The 22,917-nt window shown below is 38.0% G+C and overlaps 3 protein-coding genes across 3 annotated transcripts in view; 2 read left to right on the top strand and 1 right to left on the bottom strand.

The window, feature by feature from the left end:
* Positions 1-22,015, top strand: part of LOC144644906 (uncharacterized) — a 139,351-nt gene extending 117,336 nt beyond the window's left edge. The window contains exon 5 of the transcript XR_013569213.1: positions 20,884-22,015. The gene's annotated coding sequence lies outside the window, so the exon portion shown is untranslated. The remainder of the gene's footprint in view (positions 1-20,883) is intronic.
* LOC144642409 (uncharacterized) lies at positions 1,035-3,168 on the bottom strand. Its single transcript, XM_078501368.1, has 2 exons — positions 2,786-3,168; positions 1,035-2,591 (listed from the first exon to the last, which is right to left on the bottom strand). The coding sequence occupies exons 1-2, from the start codon at positions 3,166-3,168 to the stop codon at positions 2,060-2,062; spliced, it is 915 nt and encodes a 304-aa protein (XP_078357494.1). The 3' UTR covers positions 1,035-2,059.
* On the top strand, positions 4,372-18,223 carry LOC144644887 (uncharacterized). Its single transcript, XM_078504444.1, has 7 exons — positions 4,372-4,412; positions 6,234-6,273; positions 6,912-6,986; positions 8,101-8,151; positions 12,707-12,772; positions 15,646-16,284; positions 16,912-18,223. Exons 2-7 carry the CDS (start codon positions 6,262-6,264, stop codon positions 17,809-17,811), a joined length of 1,743 nt encoding a protein of 580 aa, XP_078360570.1. The 5' UTR covers positions 4,372-4,412; positions 6,234-6,261; the 3' UTR covers positions 17,812-18,223.
* Positions 22,016-22,917: the final 902 nt, after the last annotated feature.

Below are 22,917 nucleotides of genomic sequence, written 5' to 3'. Positions count from 1 at the left end.
AACTAGCTGAGTTATCGTCACCAACTGAAATATTTCTTCATTAAAGCAAATTGTGCTGAATCTTGCTTGTAAATACAGTTGCAGTATGCCTGCAGCAACCGCGTGACTTGCAAAGACAGACAAGGATGACTCTAAAGGCACGAGATCAATTAATCGTGTGCATGTCCAATTTTTCGTTTCAACATCTATTTCAGTTTCGCGAAGAGTAAACACTAGTTGACACTAATATGAAAGTGAGAGTAATAAAAATTGCATATTTTATCCCAAATCTCGTATCGGGGTAAATTGGCTTCATGCTCTAAACTGCGTCAGCAAAGTGGTTTAGATAACACGGCGGTAATTAAAAAAACTCATTGTAAATCCGTTACTTATCTTGATAATTAATGATATTGGCCTTGTTTGCAACTCTAATGGAATTGCGCTGAGCGCTGTTAAACCTATTAACTGAACACGTTAAGACACATCTAAACTAAACAATAGCTCTGCTGTTTTTCTGTTCTATAGCTTGAGGCAACATCTCAAACCCACGAATGAGAAAAATTTTAAAAATGATCCACATCTTAAAGTATGTTTAACCGAATACAAATATATAACTTGTTTTATTTATGATCCTACTGAAGTCACATTTACATCTTAGCTAAGGCATCGATTCGATTTTTTTGTTTGAGCTATAGATGCAAAAATCGAGCATAACTAATCGTGACCGACAAATTTCTAATTTTATTGGCTTCCATTTACAACTCTTATCTTAATGCACCAAGACCCATTAAGAAACCAAGATAAAAAGCGATATTGTTTTACGTATAAACTAGCGCCAATCTATTCAAGCCAAGATAATTATATAAAACGTTTCGTGACCAAATATAAAAATATATCTACGCTCCCAAAGAATTCAATAGCTATGTTATGTCTTCCTGTTTTTTAGTTCTTTTTCAGCACAATGACTCGAGGCAAATGATCTTAAAGTTTATATAGAGAATAATAATAATAATAATAATAATAATAATAATAATAATAATAATAATAATGCGGTTTAGTCATAGCTGTATTCATCGGCATATTGAGTTTTTGGTTTTTAGTGATATATGGTCCATATATCATATGGGATATCGTTTATACTTTCATAGACAACTACTTGTATAGTTTGTAAACAAGCGTTTAATTTTCTACAACTTCATTTTTAAACCTTAACTTTCATACCACATATACTCTTTGCCCCTTGGGCCCAAGTTTTGTGTTCTGTCTGTGTTCTGTGTTCTGTCCTTTTTCCCTTCTAAAATTTAATGCCGTATCAAATAAATAAAAGTTCGGAAAATAGGAGCAGTGTTTTGCAGAGGATGTTTTGAGGACATTGAAGCCAAATGTCAGCCAAAATGTACGTGTCCGCTAACGTAAAATGTTCGCCTGTGTACAGCAACCTTTTTCGTCTTTAGAGGCGAAGCAACCTTTTCTGGCACTGTTTTCTCAAGACAAATAAAATGGGGTATTTGACCGGCAATGAAAGATGATTTCGAGAATCTGCTGCAATATATTTCACTATGTTTGAAAAGAACTGTTCATTTAGGTTTAGGTTTATTCTTAAAGCACTGATGTTTCCCTCCTCCTAAAAGTACAAAACAAAATAATATTTTTATTTTGATCCAAAAACGGAAGTAGGTAAACTTTATTTAAAACACACGCTTGCCCGGGCGTCAACAATACAAAAAAATAAATAAGCTGATTCCCAGAATTAAGGGCCATGTGGTTGCAATAAGAAGATTTAAAAAGATCTCTCGGTGTAGTAAAAATGATTGGCTTCACCTGTAGGCATGCAGCGAGTTTCAAGAACTTGTCCGAGTGATATTAATATTGAAAATAGTTTTATACCTTTACAGGTAACAAACAGGGTGATGAACAAGTTTTAGATTTGCACAAAAAAAGTGATAAAGAGTTCTCAAATATCGTCTTCAAGCGCATTGATAAGACTATATTTTGACAAAAAGAATGTACTGTTCGATTAACAGAAGTATTTAGCTAGCCGCTTAAGAGTTGACAGGAGTTTTAAGCCGGTTAAGAGTTCTTATAGTTCGCTCTTAATCCTTTGACAAACAGAGTCTAGAAATTTCCAGGAACAGTTGCCAACGTCTACGTTTTCTAAATCCTGCAGTAACCGTGTAAGTTGGCCAATGTCAGTGTCCTTATCAACGGACTCGTTGCAGAATTTCTTTAATTCTCTATTCCTCGCCAAGCCGATGTGAACTGCATTAATGCAGCCCTGTAGTTCGAGGTATAAAGCAATGTTGTTAGCGTCTGCAACATTTGGACTCAACACCAACCGCATGTGCGGAAGATCTTCATAACGGTGTTTATTCACAATGTTTGGGATATTGCACATATGATCTTCAATTCTCTCAACTTCAGCTAATGCTTCACCATAGCAGTCGCCACTAAACTCCGTTTTCTTCCATCCTCGTGTCAAAGATGAGTAATGGTCGATCCGGACTAATCCCTGCACTTGCGAACTCTGATGTATGCTTTTCATCTTGGCAGAAATCGAAAAGAAAAGTACTCTTGCCTTAATCTCAATTGTATTCTCTGTTCTCTTGTCATTTCTATTTAAAAAATAAACAAACGAACATTTTAGCAATTCCGATCAACTTTCGTGTTTAACTGCTTATAATTAAAAGACACGCCAATGGCCTCCTTCGAGACACGACTTTGTGATCCTAGAAGAGGGGCAGTAACATGCCAACATGTACACACATGCATTTTAAAATGTTAAGGTGTGTATGTTAACTTTTCTCACCTTTCATATTCCGAAGTCACAATCAAAATATCTTCCATACCAATCTCTACTCCTTTAATACTGAAATCCATTCCCTTGTCGGAGTACGCTGGTGTTTCTTTGCCGGGAAGAAGGTAACCTCTGCGGGCGTAGACCGAGCAAGACAAGGAAATTACTTCTCGTCTGGTGGAAGATTCCTCTTTCCGTTGATACTTTGCTGAAGCTTCAGCGAGACCCATCAACACGGAGACCTTGCCTTCTACTTCTAAATTCATCACATAGTCTTTAACTTCATTGCCTTGGTGACGGCTTGATGAGTAGGAGCATAACGGCGAACTTAAGAAATGTGGAAATTTCTTTTTATCGAACTTCACAGCATTGCCGAGAGGCACTTTGCTCAACATTTTAAGCGGAATTTGGGTCTACAAAATTTAAAAATTCTGGATCAGTCACGCAGTAACTTAGGTTGGTCATTCACGGCGCACTCAACTTTGAAATAATTCAAATTACTAATAATTCAAACAAAACTATTCAAGTACGTACATGTTAAGGTTGGGGTTAAAGTCTAAGCGGAATGGTTGATATGTCTTCCTGTTTTTCTGTTTCTATGTTTACGTTTTTGAGAAGCAATACTAATTATGAACTTTTAGCGTTTCTGGACTCAAGAGGTCAGCTTTGGTTTCCTGTTTTGTTTATTGATACATTGGATGCATCATCCAAGCCTCGTCAACAAAGTGCTTAAGTTATTGTTAAGATTAAACAATGGTAATTTAAAGATAAGAACCTCTCGAAACATGTATGGGAAAAGTAACACAACAATTATGATATTCAGTATGTTTTTAAGTAATTTCCAGGACCTAAACTTTAAATAAAAGTAATAAATCACAAGCTGAAGTGATTTTATATTCTTCTAGAACTAAAGATCGATGTAGACATGCATCACTATTCGTGACAATTAATTGTATTGGCCCCCGTGTACAGATCTTATCTAAATGAGCCGAGATTTTTAAGATACTTACAGAGTCATCAATAAAGTGGGATTGGACACGTTTTGTAACCAAACACAAAAAGATCAAAGACACCAAAAATAAACAATAGTTCTGTTATGTCTTCCTGTTTTTCTGGAATAAAACCTTGATGCAACATCTAAGAGACATTGATTAGAGTAGTAAAAATAGACACATAAACCAAAATAATTTTATAATATATGAACGGAATTGTATTCAAACGAATAACCCCGGTTTAACTACGAATATATAAAAGCTGATAATGGGAAATTGGATGTGATCATGTGATGATTTCCGATGTTGATCACTGGCGTAGAAAAGGACAAGGTTACCTCTCGATGAAACAGAAATCTCTTTTCTTTTTTCCACATTACCAACGCATTCATTTCTGTTTTATACTCGAACCCCCTGCGCAGAAAGTTCTTGATCGAATTATCTAGTTAATATGCCTACAGAAAATGCATCTCTTAGACCATGGGCGTTGCTACGTTCCTTTGTGATATTGGTTCAAAACACAAAGCTAATCATCCTCTAATGGCATTTTTCATACGTCACCAGTTAATAAATTAAGAAGCACCGCTTGATATTTAATCAGTTAAAGAGTGAAGTCAAAGCTTTAAAGCAGAGGACAAAATTTGAAGGTAAGGGAAATAGTAATTGGTAACAGGGTGGACTGTAACTAAGGTTTCTTCAGTTAAAGGGACTATGTCACAGATTTTACCAGATTTTTGAACCGCCAAAATGTGTATCAGTTGTGTCGCATGAAACCTAAAAATAATGGTCCATTTTTAGTAAAAACTGCTATATTAAAGCACTGAAACTGTTAACTAGCATCTTTGGTTGCGGATTTCTCGGATGGAAACGGATTGCAAAAAACGTTAGGCAAACGTTTTCAAATTGTTTCCGCGCGTCTTCAAAAAAATCGATATTTATAGCCGTAGGTTGATTTCTATTATGAGTTAAGTTGGCTTCCACTAATTTCAGAACAGTTTAGACTAAAAATCTGCAAAATCTCCGTGACATAGTCCCTTTAACAGATATGGAGTTATTAGAAGCACTTGAAAAATGCCTTTTAGCTTTCACGGCCCGTTTAATTTAACAAACATGTTTCGACGGTACATCCGTCATCGTCAGTGCAACGCTTGTTGTTAAAAGTGTGGACTAATATAGCGTGCGATTGACAATGTAAGCGTTATATTACATTACATAACATACGCGAATACATTTGGGTCTAATAAGGCCTTTGGTCAGGGCGCCCACAAAGAAAGCGTTAAGTTTATATGTTTGTTCTGGGCATGTTGATTCAGGTCGGGCTTTTCCCATTTTAACAGTGGCGGATCTTGGGGAGGGGCCAGGGGGGCCGGGCCCCCACCTTATTTTTAGAACAAATAGAGACAAGAAGGGCCGAGAATTTTTTTCGAGAGCGCCCCCCCCCCTCTTATTCTATGGTCTGGATGATCGCCCTCCCCTCCCCCCCCCCCCCCTTATCTGAAGGTCTGGTTCCGCCACTGTTAATGTACATAGCTTTTTTTAGCTTAACATGGTACCTAGTCGCCGCAGAGTCTTAAACTTTAAAGCAGTCTGTAGAACAGGAGGCTAGACAAGTCTCTGAGCTCTTTAAATGTTTGAATACATGGGAAGATCTGATCTGCTTTACAACGGTTAAATTGCTCGAATACTTAAGCTACATCTCACATTTTAACTTAATTACTATTTTAGGAATATCTTGTAACCTGTCAACTGTTCAGTTAATGTTTCCTTGTGTTGTAGAGGTATCCATAAAATTCAAGTATGATAGTTAATACACTTTTAAGAACAGCCCTCTTAAACACACAGGAAGCCTAAGCCTAATTAACTGGGCTCTTAGTGACGGTGTGTTTTTCTCGCGTATAAAAGAAACTTTTTTTGAGCGTCTGAAAATTGATTTATTACACCATAACCTCACTGATAAATTTTTACTTTTATAACCTTAAAAACGGACAATGAAATAACTGATAAAAAAGCATACAAAACTGACCGAGATACCTGATGAACAGTGTTAAGATGTCTGCTATGCATCAGTTGACATCTTCCACACTTACAGGTACGATGATATCGATGGAAATCTACTCGTAGTTTTTATCAGTTCTCACAGCCATGGCTAAGCAAAATACATATGGCATGGAAAATACTTTTGTCCTGCTTGAAAATAGCTTAACATAAAGTGGCGGAAAATGCCAACTTTTAGACAAGCCTCGTTCGTTTATTGTTGCCTTTCGATATCATTCAAATGTTAGATATTTCTGATATTTGCTTGAACCCCTCATAAATAAAGCCTTGTGGAGAAATAAAACTTACCACTTTACAGTATCTGCATGAGCATCCAAATTTATAATCAAACACATATTGAAACAAAATTACAATTTGTTGAAATTAATCAGTGTTATCTGATTTATTCTAATTTTTCCTTTTTCGTCTTTTAGGAGACCAGCGACACCAATCACCAGCATTATGGCGACACAGGCAAGTTTTGTTCTTTTTTAGTTTCCATAAGAATTAAATATCACTTTTGTGAATGTGATAGTTGTGGGAACTGAACGAGGCGTGGGTGGTGTTGGTCTATCTTGAAAGCATTCGAAAAGCATGATTGGTCGCCAACCATTTAAAAACTACATCTTTGCACAAAGATTAATACCCCGAATTCATAAACAACATTCTCGCCGCATAACAAATTTTACCCACAGTTTTAATTGCTTGTTTTGCTTTTGTTCTCAGTTGACGTCAGATACCAGTATTAATGTTATTCCTCGAAGTCGCCATAAAAAACGATAGGTTTAATACGTAAAGGTTCTTCTGGTATTGAGTGACATTTAATTATGGTTCGTCACTCTCTTCTTCCCTTTGTTCTTCATTACTACACTTGCTATTTTCAAGCAAAACCAATTTCCTCCTCTGACATACAAACCTTCACACACATACACACTAGTATAAATATTCCTTAACTAAATTTCAGTCATTGAGTCACCACGTTGAAAAATTAATATCCTTATTAAACGATAGAAAAAATGAAACTTCTACGAATTTTCACTCAGCAAGTTCTAAGAAACTACCCCAACCACTTAAGATATTAAATTATATCTCGCGGTTTTTGGGGCATTCAGGTACCAGCATGGAAAGCAGGAACTGAAGTCGTTGGAATTTATAAATATACTGCCAGGACATCAGTGGCATGGACGGTTAGTTTCTCTTCATATTAAACATGTCTTTTAAAAGCGGTTCTTTTTTCAATTACGTGGGTACCCGAAGGATGCCACAACAGTGAATCTCTAGTCCGTATCCGAAGAACTGGCAGCAACACCTCATACCTGCCCCGCTTGGGTTTTTATTAGAATGACAGTGTAACATTACAGACAGGTGTATAGTTTTCCGTCTCAAATTTCCCATCGGTTGGTCGCCCAAACTCTTAACCCTCGGACGTTTCCAGTTTTTTTAAACATAATTGCACGATTTGTTTATTTTAACATTTCATAAGCATTCTGACTTGATTTTGCATCAATTTCCGTTATTTTGTGACTTTCTAAGAAAATGTTGAAATCCAAGATGGCGGATCCAAGATGGCGGCTCTAATGACGTCACGTGACGTCATATGACGTCACAGCCAATTAAAATTATGCCATCTTGTAGATTAAGCTACGGGCTTTCTTCTGAGAGCAAAATATTTTCGCTACGCCTTAATATAACGAAAACTCCGGGGAGGGGTTCCATCCACCCCCCCCCCCCCCTTGTACGATGGTGGGGGTATGAGTTTGCTTGTACGTCCGAGGGTTAACAAAAGCACAAAAAATAATATAAAAAAAAAAACAGAGAAAAGAGAATGCACACCTAAATAATTCACCACTTAAAGATTGAGTTAAAGTCACAATTAATATTTGGAATTTAATGCAAAGTCCCAGTGCTTGCAACATATGTGGCATATTAAAACATAATCATGGAAGAAATATCAATGATAATTTCGAAAATAATAAAGTCCTACACTGTTTGACTGCCGGATTACTTTCAAAGGCATAGTTAAGCGAAGCTCCAGTTGAAATAGTCATTTGTTCACTTCCAAAACAGGAACTAGTAAGATCATTGGAGAGAACAGGGTGTTGACTGTACCCTGTTAAGTCCCAGAAAACGTAAAAATTCCTTTTTTGTGTCTTGCAGCTCTTGCAATTCTCCTTGAGAAAGTTGCTTTCGAATAACTTAATATTCTGGGTTTTGTCATTCCTATGACCTGCCTATTAAAATTATAATTTAATCATCGCTGGGATAAAAGGGTTAACAAACTTGTCCTTTTTTTTACATTAGGAACTGTCGTTTGAGAAGGATGAGGTGCTATACTTTGAAAAACCTCACAATGTGAGTATGTTTTAAAACGCTACCGCTAGCTGTAAATGAAATAAAAAATGTAAATAAAAATGTAAATACAATTTTAAAGTCCATACGCAGGACGAGGTTACCCTCAGTGTCCGAGCCAGAGGCTCATGTATAAGACGTAGGACTGATACAGATCGAATTGGAATTTAGTAGTGTTGATTTTTGCGGAGGGAGGAAAACCGGAGAACCCGGAGAAAAACCCTCGGAGCGAGGACGAGAACCAACAACAAACTCAACCCACATATGACGCCGGGTCCGGGAATCGAACCCGGGCCACAATGGTGGGAGGCGAGTGCTCTCACCACTGCGCCATCCCCGCACCCCCTAAATGCACACCTAAATAAGCTCTACAGTGTTATTTCTATCTGAATAGCTCAACAGGGACAGCCTGACACAATGTTGCATGGAAAAAATAGAATGAATTTTTATTCTAGGAGTAGTTGGAGGCGTTCTTTAACGACATCATGGTTTTCATCTTTACCCAATTCAGAAAAAATCCAAATAAGGCAAAATGTATTTAAATCGTCAACTTTAAAAGAGAACTGCTCAAAATATGTTGCAAATGGCGCATTCAAGCAGTGCCCAAAGGCGGCGGAGCGTTCTGGAACGTGGGGGTCTAAGACTGTCCCAAAAGTATTTGGCAGGTTTTCATATTTGGATCAACTTTTTTCCGTTCTAGCAAGTATTTGTATTTTGAGCACTTTCTACACCGAAGATTTCCGAAGATTCTGATTGTTGTTCGAAAGCCATACGAACGCATCCGATAATTTTTCGAACTTTTCCGAAGATAAACGAAGTTTACCGAAAACTTCCAAGAAAGTTTCGATGTTTGAACTTTCGATCATTCAGCATTAAAAACTCGTCAGCAGACAAGACGTCATCCGTTTCTTTGCGATTGTTTTCAGTGACAGAAATCCCTATAATTCAACAAGTTTTGGCCTTATTTTTTTTAAAGAACAGTTCAGATGATCCTACTTCATGGTGCTTCTTGACCCTAGCTTCTTGTGTAGCTCTTTTGTAGTCAGAGGGCATAAAATGAGGCTCTGAAATCGCCAATGTCAAGGATAACATCACAAATCAATTTAAACAGTTTGTGGACCTCTACTAGTAGCGTTCTGGAGAGAGGTTTGTTGATTGAAAGTCCTACAACATATTACTTCGCCAAAAACGATCATGTTGAAACGATCACGAGACGGAATTTCTTAGCAAACCAATTTTACACCGCGATCGGGATATTTTCGGAACCAAAACGTTGTGAGGGGCTGAGCCCCCTCTCAGATTTTCGTTTGGGGGGGGGGGGGGGGGGGGGCTGCTCCGCCGCCTATGTTGCCAAATAAACAGACATTTGTAGATTGGCCAGTCACGCATAAAATCTGAGAATTTCGCGTTTTTATACAAATGACACTTTCTTTCTTATCTGTTACGCTTTCTATGGTGCAGATGCTGTCAATGTATGTTGTCTACAAGTTTGGCAGACCAAATTGTATTAATTTTTTTATCATGTGAATAGTTTTATTTTTTATTTTTTGACACGACCGCATCGGCTATGCTGTAACTACATTGTGTGTAAATAATTTGTATTATTTTTGAAAATGTTATGGGACAAGCCAATGCGTCAGGTTCCCTGTGACGCAATTTAGCCTGAGTATGCTTTAAAGAGCTTTTCACGGCGGGACTTTTTCTCTCACAGTAACAACAACAACAACAACATTTACCATAGTTCGATTCGCGACTAAGGGCCTGTTTACATGGAAGGCGGGTGCCCCGGCTAACCGAGTTACCCGGCTAACCGAGCTACCCTGGGCGAGCCAACTTTTCATACGTTTCTTTAGAAAACACATTGAAGCGTTTACATGCTAAACGGGAAACTCGCCTTGCCGGGGCACTCGGTCTATACTTGCCCGGGGCAAGTATCCCTTCTAGGCGGGATAGCTTTTTGCCATGTAAACGGTTATGCCCGGGCTATCCCGGCTTGCCGAGTTTGTTCGTACCACGAGTCAAGTTCGAGCCCGAGTCAAGTTCGAGTCACGAGTCAAGTTCGAGTCAAGTTTTTTTTTTAAATTTATTTTTGGTCTTTTGGTTTTAATTGCTGTGTTACATACATAATGTTGTACCAGAAGTGCAGGAACAGCAAGACTTGGCTCTCAATGCCGATTGCGAGAGCTGATTCCTTCATCGGTTCGCAGCTGCTTCAAAGAAGTAAACATTCCTTGGCATCTCAGTGAATTTGATCGTAACAGTTTCCTACTAGTATTAATTACTCACAACTGACGCAGAGGTTCCACTTCAACGACACAAAAATTATATTTAAAAAGTACTTATCAAGGGAACTTGAATGTTGCCTGCGTGAGCGCACGAACAAGCGGCGGCCGAAATATTAGTAACACCAATCGTGACGTGACGTCCAAGATATGACAAAAGTGGGCAAAGGTCACGCTTTTTTTCAAAGCTTGCTTGATTCCAGCTATACAGTTAAAAGGCATTACTCGAAAATGTCTGGATATTTGTTGATTCTTTCACTTTTTCAGCACAAAATGAATACATCAGGAGTCAAGACAAAACAAGTTCACTGAAAAAAAATGTTTTCCCCCATTTCTGGGACTCCGGGACATACCGACGGTAATGCAAATGCTCCATTTCTCTCGAGTCGCGAGTAACGCAAGACTGATGCCAAATTCGGAGCTGCCCGATAAAAAGTTATTCTAGATCAAATAAAACAAAAATTGAAACAAAAATTATATGAATTCCAACTGTGCATCAAAATATCACTGATTGAAAGCGAATCGGTCGCCGCTTCTCGAAATAAAACGCGATGTTAATTTCGCGTATTTAAAGGGGAAAAAATTCCTCGTCGCCCAAGAAAAGCCGCTAAGAAGCCACTGGCAAAAGCATATAGAAAGGCGATGAAATTCATTCCGGAAATGTTTAATAAACATAGAATTGAATGACGGAGCAAGGAATACCAGGAGTTTAAAGCTTTATTAATTATATCGCTTCAAAATACAAATAGGTCTTCGCGATCGCGTCTGCATCGCAAAACTTTGCCGTGTGAAAAACCTAACTGCTAACGCTGATGAGGTCTTAATTTATCTCTGCGACATTTTTTGACATTATTGCTGGTTTTCACTGTCACGCAATCAAAAAATAAATTCGAAACCATTCAACTACAGAAGCTATGAATTTCAAATATTATAGACGATAATTAGATAAACAATTTCTCCAAGTTTCAGGTCTGTGCGGTATACCGTTCGCAAGTTATTTGCCGAACCTTTCCACGCAAATTTATAAAGCTTAGTATGGAGATGCCATAACTGTGTCCCGCCCAGGGACACAAATATGGCCGCCGCGATGTCAGAGAAACCATCTGGAACTCAATTCTGTTTACAACAGCGGCAATCTTTGGCTCATGAGCTAGTACAGTTTCACATAAACACTAGTTATTATATCTGAAATGTTCAATCTGCTGAAAATGGAAAGGAAAGGCCTTTTTTTTTCAAACAAAACAGCTTTGTCACGGCACTCAGCTTGATGTCACATACGACGGAGAACTCAAATATTCAAAATGCTCTGTTTAAAAAACGAATGACACTATCGATCTGGAAATTTGCAAAAAGATATATTTTTAGCTTATCTTACGTCTAATGACAACGAAAATTTAGTAGGCCTAGTGAATTTTGATTTCAGAATTTTATGACGTAACATGAAAACCAAGAATTACTTCTAGTCAAAAGATCTTGCAAAAAAAAGGTGAGAAAAAACATTTGACTCGAACTTGACTCGTGACTCGAACTTGACTCGGGCTCGAACTTGACTCGTGCTACGAACAAACTCCGGCTTGCCGGGATAAGTCTTCGTGCGTGTTCTTAAATTTACTTTGAAGTTAATGACCCAAACAGTGCTATTTAACCAAAATTAGATCAAGTTAGTTTTATTTGTAAGCTGGAAAATATTTCTTTGAGCAACAGCTACAATTATTTCGAAATTTTCGTAGGAATGATTAGCTTATCCTAATTCACGAAACAACAAATTTATTTCAATTTGGTGACCGAAGACTGTTGAATTTCGATTGAATTCCCCCCAAAATAGACGCAGTAAATTTCTAAGAGCTTGCACACCAAAGAAAAATAGGTTTTAAGGTGGCTAGCCTTGATTATTCAGTAAAAAGTCATATTTTTCTTCAATCGTTTGAAGCTACATTGTTTTCTCACGCTGTGTCACGCTTCAATGACTCTGTCTCAACTCGGGTAGAAGGGCTGTGAAATCTGCAAGTAAAGGCGGGCTATGTTTCATCCCTTCTAGCCGGGTAACTCGGTTAGCCGGGGCGCCCTCCCTCCATGTAAACAGGCCCTAACTCGCAGAAAAGACTAGCTTATAATAGCATAGCTACTAATACGCGCAAATAGTACACTGGCAGATAGTAATTACACCTGTCTTTAATCCTTATCCGGCTGTAGTAGGCCGGTAGTAGGTAATTGATTATTTTTAACTGATAGATTTGAATATAACTTTGTATCAAGTCTCTCTCCTCTCCTTACAGGACAACTGGTGCTGGGCAAGGAATGGTAAAGGGCAGAAAGGATATATTCCAAATAATTTTATTCAGGTGATTTAACTGAAAATGAAAAAATAATTCTAAACTTTTTCTCAAACGTAGCACAATTACCAACAAAGCTTTGGCTTTTAACATAATGCAATATTAAGAGTGGTTATCCAGGCCGTCTTCTCGCTACATACATAGACACCTGCATAGACACAATTCATGGTAAATTTAACATGCTTAAGGCCTTGCCAGCGGAATACTGACGGCGATTACTGATTTCTGTTGACGTGGAATCATTTATAATGTACATAGCGCGCTAATAAAAAACTTAACAAATGAAAACTAAAAATTTAAAAGTTGCTGGTGGGTACTGGTGCTGTAAACTAGTTTAGGGCGATTTGTTGATAATATCTACGTTTATAGCCTGATAGTTTGGAAAGTTGGTTATTTAACTGGATGGCTAGTTAGTTGGCTACTTGGCTAGATAAATTTTTGAATAGTTGGCTGGTTGGCTAGTTGGGAAGATTGCAACTCAGCTAGTTGGAAAGTTGGCAAGTAATCTAGTCAGTTTGTCTGTGGCGATCGGTAGACTTAATTTTACTAGAATGATTCATTCGATCTTACTTTTAAAACACTAAATTTTCGGTGGCCTCTGTCCGCCTTCATCAGAGTAAAATGAGTTCGCCGTTTTTAACATCAGCACGTTTTTAAACATCAGCGAACGAAGATTTATTCTTTAAAACTAGTACGCACAAAGTGCATCCATTTTTAATTTCTTAACAGTGGAGTGTAAGCGCGCGGAAGGAGTTTTTTCCGTTAACGGCGTTGGAATCCACCGTTGAGTGACACGACTCTAGGAACAGTCTCTTCGTGTAACTTGAAATTTCTTGTTGAAGGATCGTGGCATTTCTTGGGTGGATGTCATGCTCCGTTGGTTCCGCGTGTTGTTTGATTGCTGACTCTCTCCATTACAAGCGAGGCCGGGATCGTGTTCGGCTCCGCGTGAGCTCCAGGAGAGTTTCAATGACAGTTCCAACGTGGTTTCACGGTGGTCGTTAGAGCTGTTCTGTTACGACACTGGTCATAGGCTTTCGTCAGTAGGCGTAAGGAGGGCTTTTACCCGAGGCTGAGTTTTCGAAAAGAATATAATTGTGTGTGTTGAAAATTTGTAAATACAATACAATTATATAGTTTAGATAAATTTTTCAACAATGACACGAGCGTGGGACAAAGAAAAATTCTGAGTCCCTGACGGGAATCGAACCCATGGCCTCCCAGATGCCAGTTAGGCGCTCTGAACAACTGAGTTACGAGAAACTCGTTGTGAGCTGGGCCATTTACTAGGTTGATATGTGACACGCGTAAAACAGTAAAATCCTGCCCCAGTCAAATGTTCGACTCTAATGTCAGTTCGATTAACGGTGCATGAAATATATATATATGTAGCACAAACGAAAAAGTCATACGCCATAATCTAGGAATATTTACAAGAATACCTTCAGCACATCGGCATTAAAATAAGAATATTCACCCTGGGAATATTCTTGTCACGCATCAACTGGAAATTTTTTCCCACATTTGTTAGCTTGCTAGTTGATTACGCTGGTTGGCTAGTTCAATAACTCCCTGGTTAGCTAGTTACCTAGTTGGCTAGCTGGCCAGTTAGCTGGTTGGTTAGTTGCTTGGTTGACTAATTGGCTGGTTGGCTCGATAGGTAGTTGGCTAGTAAGCTAGTGGGTTTAGTAGGCTACTTACCTAGTTGCCTATAGTTGGCTACTTGACTAGTTGGTTAGCTGGATATAGTTCATTATTTGGCTTGAGCTTGTAAGCTACATGTAGTTATCTATAATTAGTTTACTTAATGGCTAGTTTGTTATACGGCCAGTTTGCTAGTTGGTTATTTGGCTAATAATCCGCTAAGCTAGTACGCTAGTTAGGTAGTAATTCCCTAGTAAGCTAGGTGGCTACAATGCTTGTTATCCAGATGGCTATTTGGCGTGTTAAATAGCAAGTTCGTCAGAAAGTTGGATAAATGACTAGTTTGGCTAGTACATTACGAGTTAGCTAGTTAGTAACACAATTTTTAGTTAGCTACTTGGCAGTATGCAAGTTGACTAGTAAGCTAGTTGGCTGGAAAAGTAGTCAGTGGCTTGGTAGCTAGTTACCTAGCTGACTAGATGGTTAACTAGCTAACTGGCTAGTTGATTAGATGCCTATTTGGCTAATGCCGGCGGTATTTAGGGTATTTGGCTTTATAGCATTCATAGTATAAGCAAGTCCTTAAATGCGTCAATGGTAAAGTACCGCAATTCTGTCTACAATCATTTCGTTTTCATAAGAAGAAGGGCATCCAGACTAGCCAACCTGTAGCTAACTAGTCATCAAAACAACCGGCGAACTAGCTCACTAGGCATCAAGCCAAATAGCCTAAATACCGCCGGCATTAGCCAAATAGGCATCTAATCAACTGGACAACCCCTACTTTTTTGTTTTTAAAAGTTACTTCTCATCAGATTCAATCCGTTGGAGAATTTCAAAAAATTAAGAAGAAAATTAAAGACATTTAAGATCAAAGCCATAAAAACACCAAAAATAGGACTTTTTGAGTAGATGTAGCTCAAAAACAAAGGCCGTTATTTTTAAAAAAGAATAATGCACGACATGTTTTAGTCCTTGTTTTTAATATTTCGGCAGCTTTTATTTAACTAGTTTAAAAAATAACGCGAAAATGATCTCTTGATGGATATCACTTGTGCGCGCGCCGTAATATCTCAAAATCCTATGGAGCCACCTTTTCTTAGAGCCCCGACACTGATAGCATGTCTTGCGATTAGTTGTGCTGCCCTTTGTACATTCCGATCGTTATTTGTTTTGTTCAATGGCTGAAATTGCTTGTTCTTAGAACTGACAGTTTTATTTATATCCACAATGATCAGAAACCTTTGACTGTCGTTCTTCTTGGTAAAACTGGAAATGGAAAGAGCGCCACTGGTAACGAAATAATCGGAGGCAAGGAAGAGTGCTTTGAGGTCAGCGATAGTGCACAGTCTGTTACGGACCAATGTGAAAGAAAAGTCGGTACCGTGAATGGCAGAAGCTATATGGTGATAGACACCCCTGGAATTCTAGATACGGAGATTGTAAAAAAGATGAGTGGTCTTAGATCCTGGTTGCCCGCGTACAGAGACGATCAAAAAAGAATCTTAACAGAATTGGTCAAGATGTATACTATGGCTCCTAACGGTTTCCATGCTATCATCTTAGTAAGTAAGTTTGGCACGCGATTTACTGCAGAAGACGCAGAAGCACTGAAATTACTCAAAGCCTTTTTGGGTATAGAATCTCAAGGTCACATGATCCTGTTACTCACGCGTGGTGACGACGCCGCACGTAGTGCAAAGAAGAAGAAAGTTTCCTCGGTCGAGGAGTATGTGAAACAATGGATCCGTGGGCTACCAGATTGGGTGCAAGATTTCCTCCACAAAATTGGAGACCGGGTAGTATTGTTCGACAACTTGCTGGACCCCGAAACAGATTCCGAGGCTTATAACCGACAGCTAAAAAACCTGACGGAGGTGAGGCGTAAAGTTTGTGTAGAATAGTATAGTTATGTCCAGTGGGACGTTATACAGCATTCAATTCAGTTCCAAAATTGCGGCACAAGGTCCCCTTATCGGTCGCCATTTGGTTTCTTTTCCCACGTAAGCAACATCCAAAGCTGTGCAACAGTTGCCCCGATAGGAACCCGCTGAACAGAACAACTGACAAACTCACCAGCTCGGCATCAATCAAAAATTTGACAATCATTTAAAAGGTCTGACAAAGACTGACCTTTGTACAACAAAGCGTATTAAATTATGTACCAGAGAACAGATTCATTAAGTATTAATATGCTATGGAAATGTCTTCCACTTCATTTTTGTCAGTTCCGCAGGCCAAGTCTAAGCCCCAGTGCGAAACAAAAAGGCCGAATACCTTAATCACCCCTAAGGAATTAAACTCTCTTCCTGTTTAAGTCGGTCACATACGGTGGAAAATAACTATATTTTCACAAAGAGACGATAATATTATTTTTTGTCTTTTGTCTTAGCCCTTAATTTGTTGTTACTACCCTGGGGGCTGGTGGGATGCGAGGAGAAGATATATTGATTTTAATTGCATTTACTAAGGTACTGAAAGAATCAAATTCTCTGTTTCGTCAGGTGATAGACAAAATGGCTAAAGGAAAGCCGTTTGTCAATTCCACGACACAAGAGGTAGAAGGAATGAATGCCAGAATTGAAGAAGCGTTAAATGCCACCGGATATGCGCGCGATTTGGAAACATTGAGGAAGAAATTAGAAGAGATTGACAGAGACCTGAACGATCCTAATCTTAGCGACACAGATAAGAAAGAGCTTCGAAAGGCTAGACAGGAAATCCAGGAAGAAGTTGATGAAAAAGTGACAAAGGAACAAGAAATGCGAAGAAAAATTGTGGCGGAAGAGACACAAAAGCTTGAAAACAAGAAGAAAGAAGAAGGAGGATGTTATCCTGCGTCAGCCATCTTTGTTGACAAGCATGGCTGTAGGCGACAAATGGCTTCTTTACAAATCGGCGAAGAAGTGCAGGCCATCATCAACAACGAGATTCGGACAGAACCAGTGATTACCTTCATCCACCATCAACCAGAAGTAATTCAAGAGTTCCTCAAGATCACAACTAGAACGAACAACATCCTGAAAATCACTGAAGACCATCTGCTGTTTGTTGAGAAGTTTGGCCAAGCAACAGCCATCCCTGCCAGAGATGTGAAAGTCGGAGACACTGTGTACATCAGAGGAAAGCACGGTGTAGGGAAGGATGCAGTTCAGAGCACCAGCACTGTCTACGAGAAAGGTGTTTACGCCCCAGTGACCCTCAGTGGCACCATTCTGGTCAACGATGTGCACACCTCGTGTTACTTTGATGTGCTGTCTCATGAGTGGTCCCACAGAGCCATGGGTGTTGCTCGCGCGGTGCATTATGTGTCCCCTTGGATGCTGCAGTGGATCAGTGGTGTTGGGCAGAAGGATGGATTCCCAGGCTGGTGCAGACTGGCTCATAAGATGCTCACTTTCTAGGACTGAACTTTGTTCGGTAATTACTGATTTTACATTTTTATTTTATTTTACCTGATTTGATTTCATATCTTAGTTTTAGATTTTTTTCTCGTTATGCACGTGGTTAGTCTTTTTTGAATGGAAATTTTAGCCATGTAACACCAAGCGAGCTAAATTCTAAAATGCTCTAAATATTATGTCTTTCATTACTCATACTATTACCAGTATTTGCTTTAGGCATAAAACGTGCATTTCACTGTCCAGTCACGAGGAGTTTCTTTAGTTGACTTAGAAAAACATTCATTAATAGGCTTTTAAAGAGATTTTTTAATCGATTTTTCTTTAGCTAGGCTTTTATCGAGCCTTATGTCTAGGATGTGCAGTAAGTTGGTGTCACAAGGAACTTTGTTGTTAGGTGGCGTGACATAGAACTTTAAAGCTAGTCAGTGTGACAAAGAACTTTGTAGTAAGTTTGCGTGACATAAAACATTGTAGTTAGTTGGTATGACAATGAACTTTGTAATAAGTTTGCGTGTCACCGAACTTTATAGCTAGTTGGTATGATAAAGAACTTTGTAGTTAGGTTGCGTGACATAGAACTCTGTAGTTAGTTGGTGTGATAAACAACTCTGTTGTGAGTTTGCGTGGCATAGAACTTAAAAGTTAGTCAGTGTGACAAAGAACTTCGTAGTAAGTTTGCATGTCATAGAACATTGTAGTTAGTTTGCGTGTCAAAAAAACTTTGAAGTTATTTGATGTTAATTGGCGTGGCAAAGAACTTTGTAGTTAGTTTTTCGTGACAAACAATTTTGTGGTTAGTTTTTCGTGATAAAGAACTTTGTTAGTTGGTGTGACAAAGATCTTTGTATTAGTTGGTGTGACAAAGAACTTTGTGATTAGTTGGTGTGACGTAGAACTTTGTAATAAGTTGGTGTGACAAAGAACTTTGTGATTAGTTAGTGTGACATAAAACTTTGTAGTTAGTTTTTCGTGACAAACAATTTTGTGGTTAGTTTTTCGTGATAAAGAACTTTGTTAGTTGGTGTGACAAAGATCTTTGTATTAGTTGGTGCGACAAAGAACTTTGTGATTAGTTGGTGTGACGTAGAACTTTGTAATAAGTTGGTGTGACAAAGAACTTTGTAGTTAGTTGGTGTGACAAAGAACTTTGTAGTTAGTTTTTCGTGACAAACAACTTTGTAGTTAGTTTTTCGTGACAAACAACTTTGTAGTTAGTTTTTCGTGATAAAGAACTTTGTAATAAGTTGGTGTGACAAAGAACGTTGTAATTAGTTGGTGTGACAAAAAACTTTGTAGTTAGTTTTTCGTGACAAACAACTTTGTAGTTAGTTTTTCGTGATAAAGAACTTTGTAATAAGTTGGTGTGACAAAGAACTTTGTAATTAGTTGGCGTGACAAAGAACTTTGTAGTTAGTTTTTCGTGACAAACAACTTTGTAGTTAGTTTTTCGTGACAAACAACTTTGTAGTTAGTTTTTCGTGATAAAGAACTTTGTAATAAGTTGGTGTGACAAAGAACGTTGTAATTAGTTGGTGTGACAAAGAACTTTGTAGTTAGTTTTTCGTGACAAACAACTTTGTAGTTAGTTTTTCGTGACAAACAACTTTGTAGTTAGTTTTTCGTGATAAAGAACTTTGTAATTAGTTGGTGTGACAGAGAACTTTGTTGTAGTTGGTGTGACAAAGAACTTTGTAAGTAGTTGGTGTGACAAAGAACTTTGGAGTTAGTTTTTCGTGACAAACAACTTTGTAGTTAGTTTTTCGTGACAAACAACTTTGTAGTTAGTTTTTCGTGACAAACAACTTTGTGGTTAGTTTTTCGTGATAAAGAACTTTGTAATTAGTTGGTGTGACAAAAAACTTTGTTGTTGGTGTGACAAAGATCTTTGTAATTAGTTGGTGTGACAAAGAACTTTGGAGTTAGTTTTTCGTGACAAACAACTTTGTAGTTAGTTTTTCGTGACAAACAACTTTGTAGTTAGTTTTTCGTGACAAACAACTTTGTGGTTAGTTTTTCGTGACAAAGAACTTTGTAATTAGTTGGTGTGACAAAGATCTTTGTAATTAGTTAGTGTGACAAAGATCTTTGTAATTAGCTGGTGTGACAAAGAACTTTGTAGTTTAGTTGGTGTGACAAAGATCTTTGTAATTAGTTGGTGTGACAAAGAATTTTGTATTTAGTTGGTGTGGCAAAGAACTTTGTAATTAATTGGTGTGACAAGGAACTTTGTAGTAAGTTGGTGTGACAAAGAACTTTTTCTGTAGTTGGTGTGACAAAGAACTACCTTATTATAGAAAATTAACGCGTCATGAAATTAACGCGAATTTCAAACTTTCGCGTTAATTTAAGTCGCGTTAATTTTTGTTAACGTTAATTTCCGCGCCGTTAATTAAGTGGAGCGTTAATTTCCATGACGTTAATTTCCATTATTTTGGCTTCAATATTTCGTTACAGTCCAGATGTTCTTGACTCCAAGGAAAAAGCATAATTTTATCTGCCACTATCATTGATACTGTGAAGAACGCTCAAAGTGGGAAAAGTACCATGAACATTGTTTTCGTTTAAGATAACACGCCTACAAGTGTTGAAATAAACTTGTTCCTGTTGTGTAAGTCGCGTTAATTTCCTTCATTTTGAAATGTTACCCCCTCTTTCGCGCTAATTTTCTTTATTGGGAAGTAATTTTCCCTTCACTTCGCGTTAATTTAAGTCGCGTTAATTTCAAATACCTTAATTAACACAAGCGTTAATTTCCTATAATAAGGTAATCCAAAGGAGGAGACATTGTCGCGGAAGAAGTTGTTACCTATTTACTCAAGTTTGAAACGCATATATCGGAAGCAAATCTCAAGAAATGTTTTTTGAAGTACAGTAAAACCCCGGTAACTCGAACTCGGATAACTCGAAAAACCCCGCTTACTCGAACTAACTACCATTTCCCTTGGACCCACTTTTCAGTCATTTTTACTCGGTTAACTCGAAAGCTCCGCTAACTCGAACTGTTTTTCGTTTCCCTTCAGAGTTCGAGTTACCGGGGTTCAAGTGTATATTGAAAACATCTTTTCTTAAAAGTGAAAGCATTTGTTCTCGTGATACTGTCTCCTCGTTAAGTCACCCGGGAGGATTCCCTATATGAAACAGACGGGTTTGCTCGTCACACCTCCAGCGATGAAAAGAAACGTGTTTTGGTACTACATAGTGTTTCCAACTTCAATACCCACATTGGTAGTTTTTACAATACCTTTTCTTGGCTTTTATGTAGTTTTGTGGTTTAACTAATTTTACTACAGGTGAAATCAGAAATCCAAGGCTATCAATGCATATAAAGACAAAGCGAGATCCTGGTACGTTTTACGAATTTCTCCAGTTGAAAAACTTTTGACGAGCATCCCCGTTTCTTTTATATGCCGGGAGTAACCAGTTAGCTTACTTAACGAATCGAAACAAATAACGTTGTATTTGAGTTAGTTTGTGATTTACATAGTGACACTGTAACCAGGCAGGAACTGTACCGTAACGTAGCATGGCTGTAACTGACAAGATGCATTTATTAACGAATGTATATTGCTGGTTTTCCTGATCGAATCATTTGGCTGCAAATCAGCATCGATATAGAGCGATTTTTCATTGAGTGTCGTGAAACCAAAACCAAAGTAATTACTCTGACCGGTCAACCAATCAGAAATCGAAGTAAATGAGCCCCTGGCTCATTGGTGATATGTGTTTAAATAAAGTACTTACTTACTACTTACTTATGTAGCCGGCGCGAAGAGTAGGAAAACGTATGTAAGCGAGTCACGACTGGTTATGGTTTTATTTCTATTTGGTTGATAAAGTGGCGCGAGTTTTAAACCCATGCAGTCACTAAGCCTGGTTATGCAAAACAAAAGCATACATATGCGAATTACTTTCGATACTCAAGTGAAAATCACTCTATAACCGGTCTGGGCTCAGTTCAATTCAATGAAAGCCAGGATTGTCATGACGGAAGATCAATTTCAAATTCTATCCAAAAATGTTAAAACAAACTGAGCTGTCCATATAAACGCAGCCTAAAAGAATTGTAGCTTTAGTAATGTTTTCCCACTGTAGGGTTACTATATAATCATCGATATCAAGGAGTGATTTAATTTTCGTCACTAAAAAAAGTGACCAGAAGTGTGTGAATCATATTTTAATCATTAATAAAAAAGAGTGTGTTTCATTTCTTGTCTGATTTTCTGTAGCAGACGTCCTGATATACTAAAAATGGGGAAAACGACAGAGCTTCTGTGGATGTCAGGAATTTTGGGGGGCAACCATAAAACAAGAAATTCGAATTCTGAATTACTTTCGTTAAATTATGTATCAATTAAGATGTAACATATAGGGTATTTAATTGAGATCAGTGGTCACATTTGGGCATGTACCAAAGTTGGGGAACGAGTCAAGTTTTCGCATTTTTAAATACAGTAAAAACCCGCGTATAAGAACAAGTGGATTAAGAACACCCAGGCCTGATTTTAGGAAATAAAGTACCATTTATATAAGAACACATTCAGCCTGAAAAATGAAAGTTGTTCTTATATGGAAAAATATCAAAGATCAACACTACTTTTCATTGCACACATAATAGTTCCACCCCAATTACAGTACAGTATTGCCTTGATTTATCAATTTTATTAAAATTAAAATACAATTGTGTGCATATATATTTCATCTATTGGTAGCCTAGTATGTTCCTTATTTTAAGAAACTTTTTTTAAGAACACTTAAGAACACTTACAGGCTGATTTTGCAGATTATAACCCTTTATATAGGAACCAAATCAGCCTGAACCGCCAAAATAGGTGTTCTTATACGCGGGTTTTTACTGTATTTGTAAATTTTCCCGTACATATCGGCGCTGTCTATACAAATGCACGTAGAATAGTAAACTAAAACGCGTCTCAAGTTAACCCTATTAAGGACATTCTTGGGCTTTAAAACAATATGAACCATTTTCTTTTGGTTGTCGAGTACATGTCGCAGAGTTTTGAAATGTGCTCTAAACGCTACGGGCTTGAGGGCTGCACGCTTTAACATCACTTTCTAAATGCGCTGTGTTTGTTGCCACTGAGTACCTGA

The sequence above is a fragment of the Oculina patagonica genome, chromosome 2 (assembly GCF_052425735.1).
Source record: "Oculina patagonica isolate OP01 chromosome 2, crgOcupat, whole genome shotgun sequence".
In the NCBI taxonomy this organism is placed as follows: Eukaryota; Metazoa; Cnidaria; class Anthozoa; order Scleractinia; family Oculinidae; genus Oculina; species Oculina patagonica.
Note: the sequence above shows the minus strand (reverse complement) of the source record. Positions and strands in the feature narration are given on the sequence as shown.